At 46.0% G+C, this 19989-nt stretch overlaps 1 protein-coding gene across 1 annotated transcript in view; it reads left to right on the top strand.

Moving 5' to 3' along the window:
• The window catches only part of MOCOS (molybdenum cofactor sulfurase), a 49056-nt gene that overhangs the window by 8146 nt on the left and 20921 nt on the right, over nt 1–19989 (top strand). The window contains exons 2-9 of the mRNA XM_090285642.1: nt 286–375; nt 3159–3225; nt 4151–4792; nt 8344–8420; nt 10364–10563; nt 14414–14530; nt 15866–16327; nt 17634–17796. Coding sequence (XP_090141768.1) covers nt 286–375; nt 3159–3225; nt 4151–4792; nt 8344–8420; nt 10364–10563; nt 14414–14530; nt 15866–16327; nt 17634–17796 — 1818 coding nt within the window. The remainder of the gene's footprint in view (nt 1–285; nt 376–3158; nt 3226–4150; nt 4793–8343; nt 8421–10363; nt 10564–14413; nt 14531–15865; nt 16328–17633; nt 17797–19989) is intronic.

The following is a 19989-nucleotide window of genomic DNA, read 5'->3' as shown; positions in this document are numbered from 1 at the left end:
TGTTGGGCTCCTCCTCCATGTGAGATGTTCTTCTAGGTTCATAAGAGAGCTGGTTAATCAGGGAGGCTCTCTCAGGGCTCTAAAGGTCATTACATATGCCGTTCTTCCGTTGCCCATGTTTCCACTCAGATTAAGAAGCACATATTGAGAGGCTGGGAGATATGAGGGCCTTGTGTTACATCTAAATGCATCAAATGGGCACTACTGAAGCTCACACAAACCAGCTTTAGTAAAATGTGTGGAAAACCTTTGAAAAATAACCACAGTTTTATTTTGTGCTTTCAGGAGCTGTCTACCTTGACCACGCAGGAGCCACCTTGTTCCCGCAGAGCCAACTCACAAGCTTCACTCACGATCTCCTGGAAAATGTTTATGGTAAAGATAAACACACCATAACTGATTTTTTGCATTGAACATTAGCCAGCTTCATTCAGGTGATATATCTCTGCTTAATAAAGACGGGGTTAATAGAATGGGGCTGAGCCTGATGCCCAGAGCTGAAAAAGCATGACAAAGAGGGCATAAGGCAAACACTTGTCATTCCCTGGAACACATGTGCTGCCAGGATGCGGGAACTGGGTCAGGGACACATGGGTTACTTCCAGAAGAAGGGGTCTGTGTCAAGAAGGGCAAAGAGGTACAAGGCGCTATATTTGGTGGTGTGATGACCCTGTAGGACTAACACTGTGCAGAGAGTGGGACAACAGGAGGAGCGTTCATTCATTCATTCACTCCATAAATATTTGTACAGCCACTCTGGTGCCGGGGGCATGGTACAGATGGCAAAAAAGTCCCTGCCTTCATGGACTCTGGACTCTGGTCTAGTCAAGGCAAGACCTTAATCAAGTGATCTCCAGATAAATGTAAATTACCAACTGTGTGAAGGCCTCTGGTGCCATAGGGGTCTGGATCTGCTGAGTGACAGTGGGGTGGCAGTGTGAGGGTCAGGGAAATTTTCTTAGCAGTGGGGTTGATGCTAGAACTCACAGGGAAAGGAGTCAGGAGAAGGGCCTTCCAGGCAAAGGGAACAGCATGAGCCAAGACCCTGCTGTGGTTTCAGGAACCAGCCCAGGAACTCAGAGGGAGGGGAGGAGAGCAGTGGAAGTGTGAATGGTAGGTGGGTACCTGATAGGTGCCCTGTCAAGTTTGATCTTTATTCTAGAAACAATGGCCAGTCACTGAAGGCGTTAATCAGCAGCATAATGTGATCAGGTGATAGCTTTGGAAAGGGAGTTTGAAATAACAGTAGCAGCAGATGTAACAGTGGTAATGATAATAGCAATGAATAATAATAATAATAACAACACTCCCATCGCCAGCAGCCGTCCGTCTCGAGAGAGGATGGTGTAGCTTCTTAAGAGTCTATCTGCACCGCCGAGAATGGTTGTGCAGTCCGACTCGGGAGTGACAAGGTATCTGTTTCCTCCCATGTTGAATCGACATCTTGCGATGACGCTGGAGTGTCCTCTCCAGTGAAGCTGAAGCTACAGAGCCTGGGCAGGGTGATATGGAGGGTCTGCTGTTGCCCATGCAGCAGACACCCCCTCTCTTCGCAGCTGAAGGGTCCAAGGGAAAGACGGAGTCAATACAGCTTGGTTTCAGGTGCGCCGCAGGAGTTGCCGGTGTTGACTACAACGTCAAACCGCCTTAGGGACTCCGGCTCCGGATTTTCTGTCGGGGTTTACTCCCTTAGCCTTTCCCCTGAAGAGGTATGCCGCAAGGCAGCGGAGGTTTTTTGGAGTCAGAGTTTTCCTTCTCTGATGTGCCCTGACTGGAAGATCAACCAGCGACACTTAGGTCGCAGGCCGACGCTCAATCCACTGAGCCAAACCAGCCAGGGCTAATAACACTACATACAAAATAAACTGAGTGCTAAGCACCCAGGGCACTTCGGGTACTCTTCCCAGTGCTTCACCTGTATTATCTCTCCATTCTCATGACAAGCTAGAGTACTGGTTCTGTTGTGACTCCTGTTGTACAAGTGAGGAAATGGGCACCAGAGATGGCAGGTAATTCCTCTGAGGCCACGTAGTCAGGAAGCACTAGAGCTGGGGGAAGTGTGGGGAGATGAGTCTAGGCATTTTGGCTTTAGAGTGCAAGCCCTTGGCCTTCACCAGGCTGCCCCAGCTCATGACAGCCTTGTCCTGCCCACACTAAGGCTCTGGTAGCCAGCAGACACTTAAATCTGGGAACAGTCCTCGGGGAAGATGCCCATGAAGCACTTTATCTTATTTACTTACTTATAGAGAGAGGGGAAAAGAGGGAGAAAGGGAGGGAGAGAAATATGGATTGGTTGCCTCTTGCATGCCCTGAACTGGGGATCTGGTTGGCAACCCAGGCATGTGACAGGGAATTGAACCGGCGACCTTTTGGTTCGAAGACTGGCGCTCAATCCACTGAGCCACACCAGCCAGGGCCGGAGCACTTTACCTTGACTTTAATCCATGGTTTTCAAAGGGATCTGCAATTGTTTAGTGAGGAGAGGTTTTTTTTTTTTTTTTTGCTTTGCTTGCCTAACAGCTTTTTTGTTATATTTTATATTCATAAAATTCACCTATTTCAAGTATATAATTCAATGATCTTTAGTAACCTTACCGAGTGGTGCAAGCATCACTATAAATCATTTAAAATATTCTCATTCCCCCACTAAGATCTCTGATGCCCATTCACAGTTGATCTCTGTTGCTCCCCCATTCTCTCAACCTCTCTCCACCCCCTCACCCTCGCCCCAGGCAACCATTAATCTATTATTTTTTGCATCTCTAAACAATTGCCTTTGCTGGAGATTATAAATAGAATCACACAATATGTGATCTCTGAGTCTGGCATCTTTCACTTAGTATGCTTTTGAGGTTCATGCATGACATAGCTAATGGCTTGTTCCTTTTTAACGCCAAATCATTTTCCATTTTGTGGATATGTTATATTTTATCTATCTGTTCACCAGTTGATGGGCATTTATGTTTTTTACAGAGCTGCTGTGAACATTCATGTGCATGACTCTATGGATATGTTTTAATTTCTCTTGAGTATATAGGAACAAAATCTCTGGGGCATATGATAATTTTATGCTTAAGTTTTTGAGAAACCGAGGGACAGGGTTTTGGCGGAATACAAGTAGTGAGTGACTTGATGGCTTCATCTTTGTAACCTGCCAGGTAATCCTCACAGTCAGAACATCAGCAGCAAGCTCACCCATGACACCATGGAGCAGGTGCGCTACAGGTGAGTGGCAGGGATGCAAGCCTGAGCGGGCACTCCCAGGTGAAAGGACTTCCTTCCTACCACTTGCTCACATCCCACAGAGGTTCTGAATTAGTTTCAGAAAGATAACGTTCAGCTAAGTGGCCACACACACAATGATCAAGATCATCAGGTTGGAGGACAGAAAGGTGAGAATGAGTAGGTGCTGAGCGGGGCACACCAGAAGCACAGGCAGGCCGCCCTGAAGTGTGTGCATTGCTGTGTGTGTGGCTCCAGGCTGGTGCCATGCTTCCTGGGACCAGGGTGATGAGGAGTGACCCAGGTCCTAAGTCTTGTTTTTAGAGAGAAGAAAAATAGTTTCTCTGATTTTTCTTTCCATGTTTCATGAGGCATCTTGTTTGATTCATCCCCCCTTTTGAAAAATAATATTCCCACATTAAACAGCTCTTTATAGTTTCCCCATGTAATAATTAGTTTTCGGTAAATAATTTCCAGGTGGTACTTAAAGTTACTTGAATTGATACAATTTTAAATTCTTTCCAATCTGAAAAGGATACTGGGTTGCCAATATTAAAGGCAACGTGAAACAAGTTGATGACTTAAAGCTACTTGTATCAGAGCCAGATAGTAGACCAAGGGTGGAGGCAGGGGGGTGTTTTCAACTAAGGTGAAGGTAGTGGTGGAATTTTGTCTTATCCTCTGGGGGCTGGGGACTTGGGAGGCAAGGTGATTTTGCCAGTTTGAATCCATTTGTCATCTCTTCCCACAGCCTTCTCTGTACCTGCCCGAACTTCACAGTGATGGCAAAGCCTATCTGTTTTTTTTTTTTTTTCTCCCCTAGTTGTTAAGGTAGAGAGATGTCATATTTAGTAGAAGTGCAGCTAATTCCAAACATAGGACCGTGGAGTGAGACCAAGTCATTGTCGCAACGCTGTGTTTCTTCCAGGATCCTGGCGCACTTCCACACCTCCCCAGACGACTACAGTGTGGTTTTCACAGCCGGGAGCTCAGCTGCTCTGAAATTGGCGGCGGAGGCCTTCCCGTGGGCATCCCCGGGCCCTGAGAGCAGCGGGAGTTTGTTCTGTTACCTCACTGACAACCACACCTCCGTGGTGGGCATGCGGACGGTCGCCGGAGCCAAGAACGCCACTTTCATCCCGATCTGGCCTGAGGACATGTACTTGGCAGAGAAACGGGGTGCTGCCACCAGCAAACCCAGCTGCCAGCTTGTGCATCTCTTCTGTTATCCAGCTCAGAGTAACTTTTCTGGGACCAGATACCCCCTGTCGTGGATAGGAGACGTCCAGTCTGGGCGGACGTGCCCTGTGAGCGCGCCTGGGACGTGGTACGTGCTGCTGGATGCAGCCTCGTATGTGAGCACCTCCCCTTTGGACCTGTCGGTTCACCAGGCCGATTTCATCCCCCTCTCCTTCTATAAGATCTTTGGCTTCCCCACCGGACTGGGCGCGCTGCTGGTGCATAAGCGTGCGGCTCCTCTGCTGAGGAAGACCTACTTTGGAGGAGGCACAGCCGCTGCGTACCTTGCAGGAGAAGACTTCTATATCCCGAGACAGTCGGTGGCAGAAAGGTAACCTCGCCGTGGGGGTGGCCTGGGCAGAGTTCAGCAAGTCTGGGGTCTGGCCTGTGCCACCTGCAGGATGGTGCAGGGGACCAGGCTGGGCCACTGAGGTCAGGGGAGTTGGCCATTACTGGCAGGGATGGAAGGCTGGTGGCAGGGCTCAGAGGTGGGCAGCAGAGGTCCCGGCCTGGGTAAACTTTGCTCCTGTTTGTTGTCTCCTTCTCAGCTGCAGGGGGACAAGGGCTGCAAGCAAAAGAGGGGAAAGGTTCTCCAGAGGGTGAGGGGGGTGGGCCGCCTGGCCTTTGCACAGAGTGCTGACAAGAGGTGTCAATTAAAGTGATGATTTAAGAGATTCTGAACAAGTGTGCATCATGTTGACAGCATAGCTGGTTTACAGCAGTTCGAGTCAGCTCAGCTTGGCCTGCGTCAATAAGAGGAATCAGTTAATCAGAGGCCACCAGGGTTGTGGGGCACAGTTGACAGCAGCCTCTGCGAGCCCCGCTGTGAGTTACAGAGGACACTGGAGGGCAGGCAGCTACTTGTCACCAAATGGCACAGGCCTCTGGTGGTCCGTGGGGCAGGCGATGCGGGTTATGTTCAGGAATTTCCCGGATGGCGATGACTGGCACCTACAAGGCTGAGTATGTGAGAGGGTGGAAAGGGGAGCTGAATCAGGGTCCTGCTGCTTCCAACAGGAGGGGACATGGGGTTGGGACAGGCTGGGCCACCTGCTGGTGTCTGAGAAGGCCTGGGGCCTGCATGGGGAAGTGGGTCAGGTCCCCCACAGACACAGGTGCAGGCTCAAGAGTCCTTCAGAGAGGGTTGTGACAGTAGTTACTGGTTAAGTGTGTAGGCCCCAAGAGGTGGTTTGCTGGAGAGTGAATCCTGGCTTCACCACACACCAGCTGTGGCAACAGGGGCATGTGGCTTGATCTCTGCCCCTCCTATTTTCCCCATAAAGTGGGTTTCTAAAAGGATACAATTTTTAAGAGTTAATATAGGTGAAAGCACCAAGATGGAATTGGCATCCATGTGTTGTAAGGTTATTTAATGTCTTTTTTTCAAATTTAGAATTTCTCCATAGGTGGGGGATTCTAAAACAGGAAAAGTAATGTAAAACCTTTTGAATTCAAGTGTGATAATATAGCATGTAATATGACTAAGTGAGAATAGAAAGATAGGCACAACATATAAATTAAAGGCAGAACAAAATAACAACCGAAACTTTTTTTTTTTAAAATCCTCACCTGAGGACTCACCCCCCCCCCACCCCCATTGCTTTTAGAGAGAGAGGAAGGGAGAGAGAGAAACATCAATGAGAGTGAGAAGCATTGATTGGTTGCCTCCCATACCGGCCGGGACCAGGGATCATTCAACCACCAGGGGTCGCATGCGCCTGGGCTTGGACCAGGGACCAAACCCACAACCTCAGTATGTGCCCTGGCCAGAAATTGAACCCACAACCTTTTGGTTACTGGATGCCACTCCGACCAGCTGAGCCACACCGGCCAGGGTGGCAAGCCAGACGTTATTGAGCCAACAGGACAAGTGAAGGCAGAGAGAAGTGGGGCAGCTCATTCCAGGCAGGGTGTTGGTGGGCTGGGCTGGATCAGACCACTTTCCTTCTATTTGGATGGGTTGCCTTACGTACAACAGGTGCCACACCAAGATTCCCAAAAAGCTGATATCTTTATTTACAATTAGAAGCCTAATTTTTTTCTTGTGAATTTAGGACTAGAACTCAAGAAATTTAATACCCAACCTAAATGTTTCTTAAACATCTTACCTGGACCATGTGTTAATCTTTTCTATTTGATAACCTTTGATGGAAACAAACAACCTTCCTTTTCCCCTAAAAGTCTATTAATTATTGATTAATAAATATTTATTATTGACCAATTAATAACAAGTTATTAACTAATAATGTTTAATTTATTAAAGCTTATGTACTAATTCATTAGTGATTCATCAATTAATAGTTTGTTCATTATTGATTCATTATTAATTCTGTTTGTCTATTAATTACCTTTAGTTTTATAAGGAAATTCATATTGCAATAACAATATATTGAGCAAATCTTATCCCTAGAGTATTAAAATAAAACACACAATATTCCCATTAAAAGCTTCAACTTGTATCAGGCAGCTGTTTTTCACCATCCTTCATCCTTGCTGAAACCTCCTCACTGTCTCCCAGTTTCCCTATCACTTTTGCAGCAGCCAGAGGTGTCTTGTCAAGGTCTAGATCCCACTTGTCACTCCTTTCTGCTCAGAACCCTCGAGCCTCTGTTATCTCATCCAGGGTGGAAGTTCTGACTGTATGTCCTACCACTCTCCACCCCGCCCGCTCCCTTCAGGCCCCAGTTCCTGTTCGGTGGTTGTGCCAGGCTCCGCTTGCTCAGGGTGTTTGCAGCACCCTCTCCCTGGAATGAATTCACTCTGAAACTGTGAACTTAGCTGTTTCATAATAAGCGGTTTCCCCGACTCCCTTACCTCCACTCTGTTTCTGCTCAAATGAGCTCCCTTGGCCCTGGCTGGCGTGGCTCGGTGGATTGAGTGCTGGTCTGTGAACTGAAAGGTTGCTGGTTCGATTCCCAGTCAGGGCACAGGCCTGGGTTGTGGGCCAGGTCCCCAGTTTGGGGATGCGAGAGGCAACCGATTGTTTCTTTCACACATCGATCAATGTTTCTCTCCCTCTCTTTCTCCCTCCCTTTCCCTCCTTCTAAAAATAAATAAATAAACTCTTTAAAAAAAAGATCTCCCTCAGAGAGGACCTCCCCTGCTGTCGTCTAAAGCAGCCGCCAGCCCTCTGGTTTACTCACCTTTGTTGCACTTGTTACCACCTGGCTTGTTGTGTATTTGGCTTCTCTGTCTGCGTGTTGGTTGCTCATTGTTCCTTGTTTCTGTGCCCTTAGGAGAAAGGAAGCTCTGTGAGGGCAGGGGTTTTACGTGTCATGTTCACTGCCGCATCCTTAGCACCTAGGACAGTGTCCACACACAGTACATTAAAAGGTCAACATATAAATACCTTGATAAGCAGGGAGAGGTACATCTGCTCTATTGAGAGCCTAATAATGTTTTTTTTTCTTTTTTTAAACTGAAGCCTGTGGTTCTATAGACTTTGGAATCACAGATTCTTGTTCAGAATCCCAACAGATCACACTGAACTGATGCCCTGTCAGTGGTGCTCTCTTGGGGTCAAGTGCAGTATTTCAAGAGCTCACAGCACCTGAAGTTTTGTCAAGTCTAAAGTCTTCCTGGGGCAGCAAAGCATCTCTCCGCCTGTTAATGTCTCAAGATGGTGACTATCTTTTAGGGCCTTTTGTCACTGCTGCCAGTTATCCTGAGAAAGCTGCAGAGTGGGTCAGGGACGGAGGCAGCCTGACGGGCTGTGCCGAGCCCTCTGTCCTGAGGGGGAGAGAGTGATGGCTTCTCAGGCAGCGGAGAGAAGGTTCTCATAGATGGCGGCTGAGCTGAGAAGTGAAACCTCGTTACGTACCACAAAATGCACATGGAGACGTGGGCCACAGCTTGACCTTGTTCCCCTCACCCTGGTTACAGGTTTGAAGATGGCACCGTCTCGTTCCTTGATGTGATAGCACTAAAACATGGATTTGATGCCCTAGAGCGCCTCACAGGTAGGGGGACATTTTTATTCCTGTGGAATTTGCTCCTGTTGCCTGTGTCCTCAAGGGAGCCCCAGCACGTATGTGGTTCAGAGGAAGGAGAGTCTGTGCCAGTGACTGGTACACGGCAGTGGGACAATAAATGCAGTTCAGGCTGATTCTAAAGAATTTCAGAATAGCAACTGAGACAGAAGCAAGAAACTGAGGCTTTTGGTTTTTTGTCTGTTAAGAGAAGATTTTAACAGGTTAGAGACATCCCGAGTCAGGAGATTAATAGCTTCACAGAAGCAGAGGAGACATCCTGGGTTCCTGGGTGGGGAATGGTTACAGATCCTGATACCTTATTCAGCTCTTACCTTGCTGGATTCTTGCTGCAGCCCCACTGGGGAGCTAGATGCCCAGCCTACTTTGTCCATGAAGGAGCTTACACGCCCTCCCAGTGTCAGGGAGCTGGTAAATTGGGAGGACCAGGATTTAAACGCAGGACATACTAACAGCTAATAACCCCGACCTTCCAACCACTTGGTCTGCTGCTGGCTTTGGCAACGATGCACATTTTCCTCTGGACAAGTGCTTAGGGTGTGTGGGCAGATGGGGGCACTCACCGTAGGAGGACACACAGACAGATGCTACTTCCATTCATGAGGCTTGACGCAAAGGTTTGTGACTGGGAGAACCTGTCTGGTGAGCCAGGTATCCACCATCCTGCTGTGCTCCTGGCTGCACTTCTAGAGCTGGGTGTCACTGCTCATACCACCCATATGGAGATGGTGCTGTGGTGAACTAGGGGCATGGCTCAGTGGTTAGGCAGTTCTTTCTCTTTCTCTAGTTACAATAATGGGACACTACAGGTCTGCAGCCTTAGCCCAACACTGGGGACAGACAGGATTCATGGGGAGAGAGGATTGCCCTGCAGGGTAGTGAGTGGGCATCATTCGGGAAAAAAAGGAGATCATCAAGGCAGACATTGAGAAATGAGCCCTTTCCGAGGAAAGATATTAACATTGTACCCAAAACACAAGTGACAGGGTCTGACTGGGCCAGGGGCATGTTCGAAAGCGGAGTGACAATATCAGTTTTCCAATAAAGCAAACCCTGGTTTTTCTAACTTAATTGTCTTTTTTTTTTTTTTTTTTTTTTAAGATTGAGATTTATATATAATCACCAGTTTAGTCACTTTTAAGTGCACATTTCAGTGGCATTAAGTGCATTCACATTGTTGTGTTTCCATCCCCACTATTTATCTCCAGGACTTTTTCACCATCCCAACTGAAACTCTACCCATTAAACAACAGCTCCCCATTTACCCTCCTTCTAGCCCCTAATAACCTTTGTTCTCCTTTCTGTCTCTATAAATGTGCCTACTCTAGTTACCTTATATAAGAGGAATAATACAAGGTTCGTCCTTCTTGTCTCTCTTATTTCACCAGCACAAAGTTTTAAAAGTTTATTCATATTGTAGCATATATCCTTAGTTGCTTTGTATTATGCTAAAATGATTTAAACATTAACAAAAACAAACAGCATAAGAATGATACATTTAAAGACAAGATTGTACATTTTTGCTCTCTGCTACTAAAAGATCTAAATTCTCTGAATGCTTAAGTAACATTATATATTTAAAAAAAAAAAGAGGATGTCATGAATTCCTATGGAACAATTCAGCAATGGTAAACTGTTGTTTAGTACCAAAGACCTAAACATTTATCACAAGGGCAGTACCAAATATTTACAAGTATTTAAAATCATTAATATCAGGTCTAAATGTGCCAGTTATAATGATCCTGTATTCTTAAAGATGAGTGAGTAAATTTTATGTAAAGTTAATACTTACATATAATGTTATACATAAAGTTAATAATTTTATATAAAGTTAATGCCTGGAACTCAGAACTCTTTTCTTATGACAAGTAGAAATGACGTCCTTAGTATCACATTTCGTAATTGTTTTTGAGGTGGAATGGAGAATATAAAGCAGCACACCTTTACCTTGGCCCGGTACACCTACACTGCCCTGTCCTCTCTCCGGTACCCCAACGGAGCCCCCGTGGTACGGATTTACAGCGACTCCGAGTTCAGCAGCCCAGAGATTCAGGGTCCCATCATCAATTTTAATGTGCTCGATGACAAGGGGAACGTCATTGGTTATTCCCAGGTGGGTTTTCTTTCCATCTTGCTGACCTGTTGACAACAGAATTGCTCTTGTCTGGAACGCTGCAGCCTTTCCAGCCCTGGAATATGTGGTCAGGGCCTCTGGACCGTCACAGCAGTTGTGGTGAAGGTGAAGCCCACGTGTGTTGCAGGGGCCACGGGCCCCTCCTGAGAGGCTCTTGATGGGCATCTATACACAGTTCGAACAAGCATGGCTCGTCAGTTCTTCAACCCTCTTTATTCAGCCAGAAATAGTCAATTTCAAGTGGGAAGAGAGAGGCTTAGTCTCTGATAGCAGTGAAAAGGGTCAACTGAGGTCTGCTAGCAAGGGAAACACCCTGAAAAAGTGTAGACAGAAAAGCAGTGTAGACTGAACACCATGCCTGCGGTCATTGTATGTAATGACAGCTTGGTAGGCCCAGTGATGCATGCGACCATATCACCGTGTCACCCAAACTTATGAACCTGTTTCTACCATTTCTTTGTGTGTTGCTTGGAAAGCAGAACTTTTTTATTTTTTTTAATGGCCAGTAGAAATGATGTTCTTAGCACTGAAAAAACCCTATTTTTACCCCAGTTCATGCATATTATGAGTTCAAAGGATTTGGTAGGTTGGTTATGAAATAGTTTCTGCAGATATACTTTCTGTATCTATTTTCTTGTGAAAAAAGTGCTAGTAGTGGTTTGTAGGTTGGGAACTGCTTGCATTCTTGCCATAGCTGAGTAAGCTGGTGGCTGCCCAGTCCTTTAAAAAGTCCACAGTGACACCGAGCACTGAGACTTGGCACTAGGAGGTCATTGGATGGAGTGTCATAGACTGGGTGTGAGGACCCCCAGGTCTCTCCCAGAGCCCGGGTTCCTCCAGCTGCTCTGTGTTGAGCAGATTTGATCATCATATAAATTTGGAAGCTGGTTGTCTTCTTCCCATAAAAGCCACGGTCTCCAAACACCTTTGTTAAACCCTCAAACAAAATCCATTTCTCAAGGAATCATTTCCCCCTCTTCTGAATAGCCCTGAGCTTTTTGAGGAATAATCTTGAGAAATAGTCTTCTGGGGGAAATGCTGGTTTTCACGGGTGTTTGGGTGGGTTGACTGCAGACCCCCTGGATCCCCATTAGCCGTACACCTGCAGAAGCAGCCCCAGCATGCCCAGAAGTGTGCATTTGAAATTTCTGAAGTGCGTGTGTGTGTGTGTGTGGGAAATGCATCAAGACAAAAGGTTTGCCTTCTTAAGTATATTATTCTAGGTCATTTGTAAAATAAGTTTTATCCTCAAACCTGAAATGACTTTGTGTTTCCTAAGGGATAGAGAAAGACAGACTATAAAGTGCTCTGTGACAGGCAGAACAGGGAAAGAATTCCTCATTTGCTCAGAGAAGCCGCAAAGATGAGGAGCCACCAGGGAGAAATAGCTGCCTGTTTAGATGTCTCACTGACTTCACCAGGACAGTCATTCCCACAGGACACGTGTCTCCTTCTGTGTGTTTGTAGAGGAAGCAGTCACATGTGTGGATTCTGGGGCTGAGGGAAGGCCAGCCATGCTGGTTCAGGAAAGTCTAGCTATGTTTTTCCTGGGCTCAGGGAGCTTCACAGTGTGGGGACCAGATGGTGGCATGGCTGGGTTTGGCTGTCTTTTAGGCGACATGTGAAAGAACTTAGCCTTCTGTGAGAATCCTTTGGGTTCTTGCCTTTGATACCTAGACGTCCTAATTTCATCTCCCCTCTGGTGGAAGTTACTCTACCCAGTGGTTTAGAGTGTGGGTTCAGATTCTGATGGCCTCTTGCGGGCTCTGTGAGCTAGACCAGTTAATTTAAACTTCCAAGTCTATATAAAGTAAGGATAACAATACATCTTGCTGATTGTGTTGTTATGAGGATTAAATAAGATACAACATACAACCCCTTAGCACAGGGCCCGGGATGAAGGAGGTGCTCGCTCATAAACATTGAGCACAAACGCTGCCCTGTGGTCAGGCTGGGTCCTCATCTTCCTGGACACAGGGCTCATCCAGCCACAGCATTCGACTTCTTCACATAGGCCGGGCCCGTGTGGGATTCAGGAGGGTTGAGGGTGAGAGGAAACTCAGTCATGATGGAACATTAGGATGAAGGGAAGTGTGACCAAAACAGCACCTTCTACCCACATCCTCTTCTAGATGGGATTCCTGTCTACTCCCCTTGAACCTTGGTGGGTTTACCACTTGCTCATGACCAGTAGAATGCGACAGGTGACATTGCATGGCTTTGGAGGCTAGTTGGCATTGTCTCCTGGGTCACTCACCTTTGGAGCCCTGAGTTACAGTGGAAGAAGCTCTGCCCGGAGGCTGTCACACAGTGAGGAGGCCAAGTACTGGGAGAGGCCAAGTGCACGCCCTCTGCTGGCAGTACTGTTTTGAGCCTGCCTGGTTGGGGAGGCCAGACACACACACGAGTAAGTCAGGCTCCAGATGATCCCAGCCCCAGACACCACGTCACTCCCAGCCTTTGAGTCCTCCCAGCCAAGGCTTGAGAAATCACGAAACAGAGTCACGCCATCTCCTTGGTGCCCTTTCTGAATCACTGATCCACTGTAGCCGGGAGCACAATCAAACGGTGGTTGTTTTATTCCACCAAGTGTGGGTGGCTTGTTTCTCAGCAATGACAAGGAGGAGTGGGTAGGGAGAAGGGTGCCTTAGGGGTCTTTTAAGTCAGTTTGGCAGGCGTTGGGGTGGGGGAGGGAGAGATTTCCCCAGGAGCTGCCCTATGAATGGAGACCATCTGACTCTAGACATGGAGTTGGCCAGACTCAGAGGTGCTGCCAGGCCTCATCTCAGAGACTCAGGGACTCCTGAGATTTGTTATCAGGTTTCCGCATCACTGAGCTGTTTGCCAAGGATAAAGGAGCAGAATTGTTCTCCAGAGACCTCTCAGTTCAGTCCAGAGAATAGCTTCTCATTCTGACAGCACAGGGGAGACAGCCGTGGTCTTGACCAGGGAGGCACCATTGCCCTGTACGGCCTAGCCAGGGCCCAGACTGACTTCATGGCAGCCTGTGGTCTGCGGAGGGTGCCATATCCTTGTGGCTGTCTCTGGCCACCCTACATGTGACTTCCCAGGGAGAAACGTTTCAAAGGCTTATCCAGCTGGACAAGATGTATTTGTTTCTCTGAATGCAGTCAGGTGAGTCCCCTGAGTTTAACCTGAGCCACTGGGTCTGAGGACCCTCATGGCCTCCAGGCCCTTAGAAGAATGGAGCCCTGGACCCACAGCCAGAAGAACTGCGACAAATATCCCCTGTGCTAACCCTGCCTTTGCGCCTTGAATGAATGCCCACCATCTCCCAGAGCTTTCAGGGGACAGGAAAGAGCCTTGGGACTTCTGGATTGAACAGCAATTCTGTGATTCAGCCCCAAAGTTAGGGACATTATGAAAAAGAAATTGATAACACACAGTGTCAACATGGTAGTGTTGTAGTCTGGGCTGTGAGCCTGGGACAGGGGGGAACTGCTGTGAGTGGTGGCTCAGCTGGAGCTGCTCCGTGGTCAACCCTGTGGCAGAGGACACCAAGGAGCTGCCCCATGTCTCAGCTGCACTCTGATTTCGTACTTACTAATCTCAATTGAAATATGTGGGCCCTAACTTGGAATACATCTATAACCCAACAGGATAAACTTGAATTATCAGTAACATCCTATAAAATGTGCTTAATAAACTTGTGATAGATCATGGCACTTTAGAGCAAAATTGCAGGCTCATACTTTCATTTTATTGTTAGGAAAGAGAGGTCCAAATATCGATCTGAAACTCTGTCCCAGGCAATCCGAGTAAAACCGGACATTCCTAACACTGGTTCCATCTCACATTAAACCCACAGGTGGAAAAAATGGCCAGTCTTTACAACATCCAGGTGCGAACTGGCTGCTTCTGTAACACTGGGGCCTGCCAGATGCACCTGGGGATAAGTGGCGAGATGGTCAAGAAGCATCTTCAGGTTGGTATCAGGCCCTGTGGCCCAAACACTTGTCAGTAATACCCAGTGGGGGTGCCTCCAACAATACCAGAGGTGGGTCACTTGTCCGGGGTGGGGACTGGTTCCTTTTTGTAAGCCCACCCTGTGGATGTACAAAGGAAAGGGGTTAACAGAAATAGAAAATGCTTCAAAATAGTATCTCCATGAAAGCCATTTTTTACTTTGAAGGCAAAAATTTAAAGACTGAAGAGAGGTTTTAACATGGGGCAAGCATGCATGGGAATGTATTCATATGTACATAGGGCCCTTAACTAGTCAGTCCTGCAAGGGTAAAAGTCTCCAAGGTAGAGTTAGCTCACCTCTGGGCCAGGTGAGGAGAGGAACCCTCCTACGGGGCATTCTGCCTCAGAATCCCTTCCTTCCCTGCCTCCCCCTGGGCTGAGGTGTTTCCCTTCAATGTACAGCCATTGTACATTGTACATATGGTACAATGTTTTGAATCATTTCATAAAAACTGTTCGAGTGGCAAAGAGCCCTCATTTATTTCAAAATAGTTTCTAATTTGAATTTCTTTTGGTTGCCACTAAATATTGTGTATACTAGATCTCGACCAACCATGAACTGGGTTTTAGTTTAAAAGGGAGAGAGCAGAGCTCAGAGCACAAACAACTGAAGTTCCGGATCTCATATTTGACCCTGTGGAATGCTATGGCCCCAGCGCTTTGGATGATTGAGCTGGATTTAGTGCTGGGGGAGGAAGGTGTCCTGGGCAGTGAGCAAGACAGGGCAGCTGAGCCTGGAGAGGCATGGGGACCCTCTTGCCTTTCTTTCCTCACCGCTCAACAGGAACACTGAAGTTTCCTTTGTCTTTCGTAGGGGCCTCAGGGTCGTGGTTCGTAGGGGCAGCACCTTTGTCTTGCCTGTTATCAAAGAGCGGCTGTCAGGGATACAGGTCTCCCTTTGGTTCTGAGAGAGGCTAAAGGGACAGCAGGTGTTTCTCCCTCCTCGGTCCTGCGTAGACCATGGAGCTGACCCCTCGGTGCTTCGGAAGCTTTGGTCTGTCTTTCAGTACCTCTCTCTGTGTACAGCTCTGGGTAAATGCTTTCCAGGAAGTATTTCTCTTAAGCTTTTGATGACCCCTTGAGATTGGTGTTGACCCCGTTTTACACTTGAGTGAAGTGAGGTCTAGAAAGTGAGCCTCTGTGTTTGTGAAACTCTCAGGCACCTAGCACATATTAGAGTTGCAGTTCTGTTTCCTGGGTCAGTTTTGTTTTACAAAATGAGCAAACTTTGTTTTACAAAACTGTTTCTGGTTTATCTGTGAGGAGTGGCTGACCTATTTCCCTTTCCTTCTAGGCGGGTCATGTCTGTGGGGATGATGTGGACCTTATAGATGGCCAGCCTACAGGGTCTGTGAGGGTTTCATTTGGATACATGTCTACTCTCGAGGATGCCCAAGCCTTTCTCAAGTTCCTCGTAGCAACCCGACTGCACCCGTCAAGTAGCCAGCCTGTCCCTCGGGCCACCCCTGGGGAGGCTGCAGCCCCACCAGCAGAGAGTGAGGCTCAGAACACCATGCCAGCCACCGTGGGCAGACGTAGTCCCTCACCTCAGGAAGACACTCCCACAGACTCTAGGCTTTGGAATGACCTGGCCCCTGCTGTGCAGGCTGTGGGTTTGCATCCACCCCTGCCGGAGGCCTCTAGAACCCAGGAGACCCCTTCAGAGAAGGCTGCAGGAGTCCTGGATGGAGACGTGGGGCCACCTGTCATCACCAACCTTTACCTCTACCCAATCAAATCCTGTGCTGCGTTTGAGGTAAGGGTTGTTGTTGTTTTTAATCTTCACTCCAGGATGGGCTTTTTGACTTTGGAGGGAGGGGAAGAGAGGGCAAGAGAGAGGGAGAGAAACATCATTGTGAGAGAGAAGTATCAATTGGTTGCACCCCAACTGAGGACCAAACCTGCAACACTGCCATATGCCCTGACCTGGAATTGAACCCAGACCTCTCGGGTTATGAGACGATGCCCAACCAGCTGAGCCACATGGCCAGGGTGAGATAAGGGTTTTAATGGCAGAATGGAGGGTGCTTCTTTTTCGTTATTATGTGTTGTTTTTCTTTTTTTTTGACAAAGTGAAGAAAAAAGTACAGAAAGTAAAGAAAATAATGCAGAAAATCCCACTCAAGTTCAGAGGATTTTGACACGCAGAGCCATTCATAGTCTGCCTTTTCTGGTGTGGGCTGACCTGCAAACATGGCTCTGCTTGTGGGGACCCTTGAGAGAGCGCTGTCTCTGAGTGGTGAACTTCTAGTTACTGTTAATAATTATGGATATAACGTTCACTGAATGCAGGGGTTGGCTCCCTACCGAAGCATTTTATATGCTTTGTTTTATTTGATTCTTAAAACAATAATATGAGGTACATGGTAATATCATCCCCATTATATAAATATGGAGTCTGAGGGCTCCTGCAATTAAGTACTTTATGCAGATCACCTGCTAATAAATGTTAGAGTAGGGATTTGAACCCAGGTCTGCTGGCTCCTTGGGTTCATGACTTGTTCTGCTCAGTCCTCCATGTGGAAGGGAACTATATTCTGTTTTAAAAAATTTTTAAAGATTTTATTGATTTATTTTTAAAGAGAGAGGAAGGGAGGGAGACAGAGAGGGAGAGAAATATCAATGTGAGAGAGAAACATCTATTGGTTGCCTCTGGTATGCTTCCCAACCAGAGACCAAAGCTACAACCCAGGTATGTGCCCTGACTGGGAATTGAACCGGTGACCTTTTGCCCTGTGGGACAACACCCAAGCAACTGAATTATATCAGTCAGGGCTCACCCTTGTTCCTTCTAAATGTTGTACCATGCACATGTATTGTCTACTTAAAAAAACAGGTTGAAGTGGAAAGTGGATCTATAGGGTGAATGCCAGGTATCTAAGTCCTACACTGTCTCCATTGCATTGTCCTCTTTGTTTTACTTTCTTCTCTTCCTCCCTTTCTTCCTTCAAGAGTATGTGCTGTATTCCTGAGGTCCATCTGTGTTTGTGCAGCTACTGTGCAATAATTGAAGGCCATTTTTGAGGAGCCCTGACCTAAAATGTGCTTACCTTTTTGTTTAGGTGACCAAGTGGCCTGTAGGAAATCAAGGGCTGCTGTATGACCGGAGCTGGATGGTTGTAAATCACAATGGCATTTGCCTGAGTCAGAAGCAGGAGCCCCGGCTCTGCCTAATCCAGCCCTTCGTTGACCTGCAGCAAAGGATCATGGTCATTAAAGCCAAAGGTATGAAAACTGGGTTCATTTTTACAACACACCTGTCAATAGTGGCTTTTATACTCACATGAAAGTAAGATAATGGCTTTTCCTCTACCAAATATTAAAATAACAGGAAAATGAAATGATGTCTAGAAGAGACAACAAAAAATTTGTTCCGGTTTTTCTATGAGAATATTCTGGGGAAAGGTAAAGATCTAATGATCCAATCAGAAAGTAAAGAGGCATAACTTTTGAGATTATATGATGTGCTTTTCACTTACAATCCTTTTATTTCCTTCAGTCATCATAATATAGGGGTGAGAAAAATAGGTTTACATTGTTCATGTGGAAAGACATATAGGTTATGATTTTTTTAAATTTTATTGATTTTATAAAGAAAGGAAAGAAGAGAGAAAAACATCAATTTGTTGTTCCACTTATATATAATCCATTGTATGTGCCCTGACTGGGGATTGAACCCAATTCTTGTATGTGCTCTGACTGGGGATCAAACCTGCAACCTTGGTGTATCCAGATGACTCTCTAGCCAACTTAGGAACCTGGATGGGGCCAGGTTATAATTATTACAATACTTTTATTAACTCAGAATAATGTCACAGTGGCACAGTGCACTTAGGTACAATCTTGTAAGTGCTCAAATTGCCGGTCTTTGTTATTTGCACATTTATTGTAGTCTTTGAAAATCACTAAGCAAACCTGAATTTCAGTGACCTGCTTGGGTTACCTCCACTGCCTCCTCAGGTGGTTGAATTCAAACATACTATTATCCACCCCCGTATGTACTGCAAGCTTTAATTCTTCTGTGCTAATGTTTATTATAAACTATCTGACATGTAAAAGTATAGACCAGCTCTGTCCAATAAAACTTTCTGTGATAGTGGAAAAGTTCATTATCTATATTGTCCAGTTTGGTAGCCACCAGTCACATGAGTCTGCTTAACACTTGAATGTGGCTAGTGGGACTCCAGAACTGGATTTTAAATTTTATTTAATTTTGATTAATTTAAATTGCTACATGTGGCTAGTGGCTATAGTATTAGAACAGCACAGGTATAGAGAATAACACTTACTTCAAATTCCTCCTCTTCCCTCTCCCCGTTTCCTCCTATCCAGCTTTCTCCCTCCTCTCCTCCTCTTCCTCTTCTTTCTTTTAAGAAATAAAAAAATTACAGGTATAGCTGAAATTCCCTGTATACTTCTCCCTGGTCTCACTCTTCCTCCTTCTGCACCCCACCCACCATTTGTAGACTATTCCAATGTCTCTCCTAACTGACCTTTTGTATGTATCACAGTTGCATATATTCACAATTGTGTTTCTTGGCTGTAGGTGTTCTATTCTGTTCCAGTGGTTTATTTTCCCTTGAACCACTAGGTTGCCATTATTACTAGGGCTATAAAAGGAGTCTTGATATCTGGTAGGGCATGTACTTCTATGTCATTCTTCTCCAAATTGTCTTGGCTGTTCCTTGGCCTTTTGTTTTCCTATGTGAATTTTAACACATGCATAGACTTGTGTGGACACTCCCACAATCGAGATACTAAACAGTGCCATAACCCCAGAAAGTTCTTTCAAGCTGCCCCTTAGTGGTCTCTCTTCTCCCCACCCTTAACAACTGGTAATCAGAGATCTGTTCTCTGTCATTATAGTTTTATTTTTGAGAATGTCATGTAAATCAAATCATACATTATATGATGTTTTGAGACTGGCTTCTTTCACTCAGCATGATGCCTTTGTGATCCATCTAAGTTATTGCATGTATCAATAGTTCATTTTTTATTGCCGAGTAGTATTCCACTATATGGATATATCAGAGTGTTTTTGTCCATTCATCTGTTGATGGACATTTGGATTGTTTCCAATTTTGAGTAATTATGAATAGAGCTGCTATAAGCATTCATGTACAAGTTTTGGGGTTAACAGAAGTTTTCATTTCTCTAGAATAATTACTTAGGAGTGATTGCTGGCTCCTATAGTAATGTATGTTTACCGTTAAAAGAAACTATCAAACCATTTTCTAAAATGATTATACCATTTTGCTGTTTTTCTATATAACTGCTAATTTTTCTGACTACTAGTTCTGTTTATTACCGAGAGAAGAGTGTTGAAGTTCCCAACTGTAATAGTGGATTTGTCTAATTTTCCCTTTTATTTCTGTTAGTTTTTGCTTCATTTATTATTATTTTGGTGATGATGATGAT

The sequence above is a fragment of the Furipterus horrens genome, unplaced genomic scaffold (assembly GCF_987537825.1).
Source record: "Furipterus horrens unplaced genomic scaffold, mFurHor1.1.pri manual_scaffold_8, whole genome shotgun sequence".
Classification (NCBI taxonomy): domain Eukaryota; kingdom Metazoa; phylum Chordata; class Mammalia; order Chiroptera; family Furipteridae; genus Furipterus; species Furipterus horrens.
Note: the sequence above shows the minus strand (reverse complement) of the source record. Positions and strands in the feature narration are given on the sequence as shown.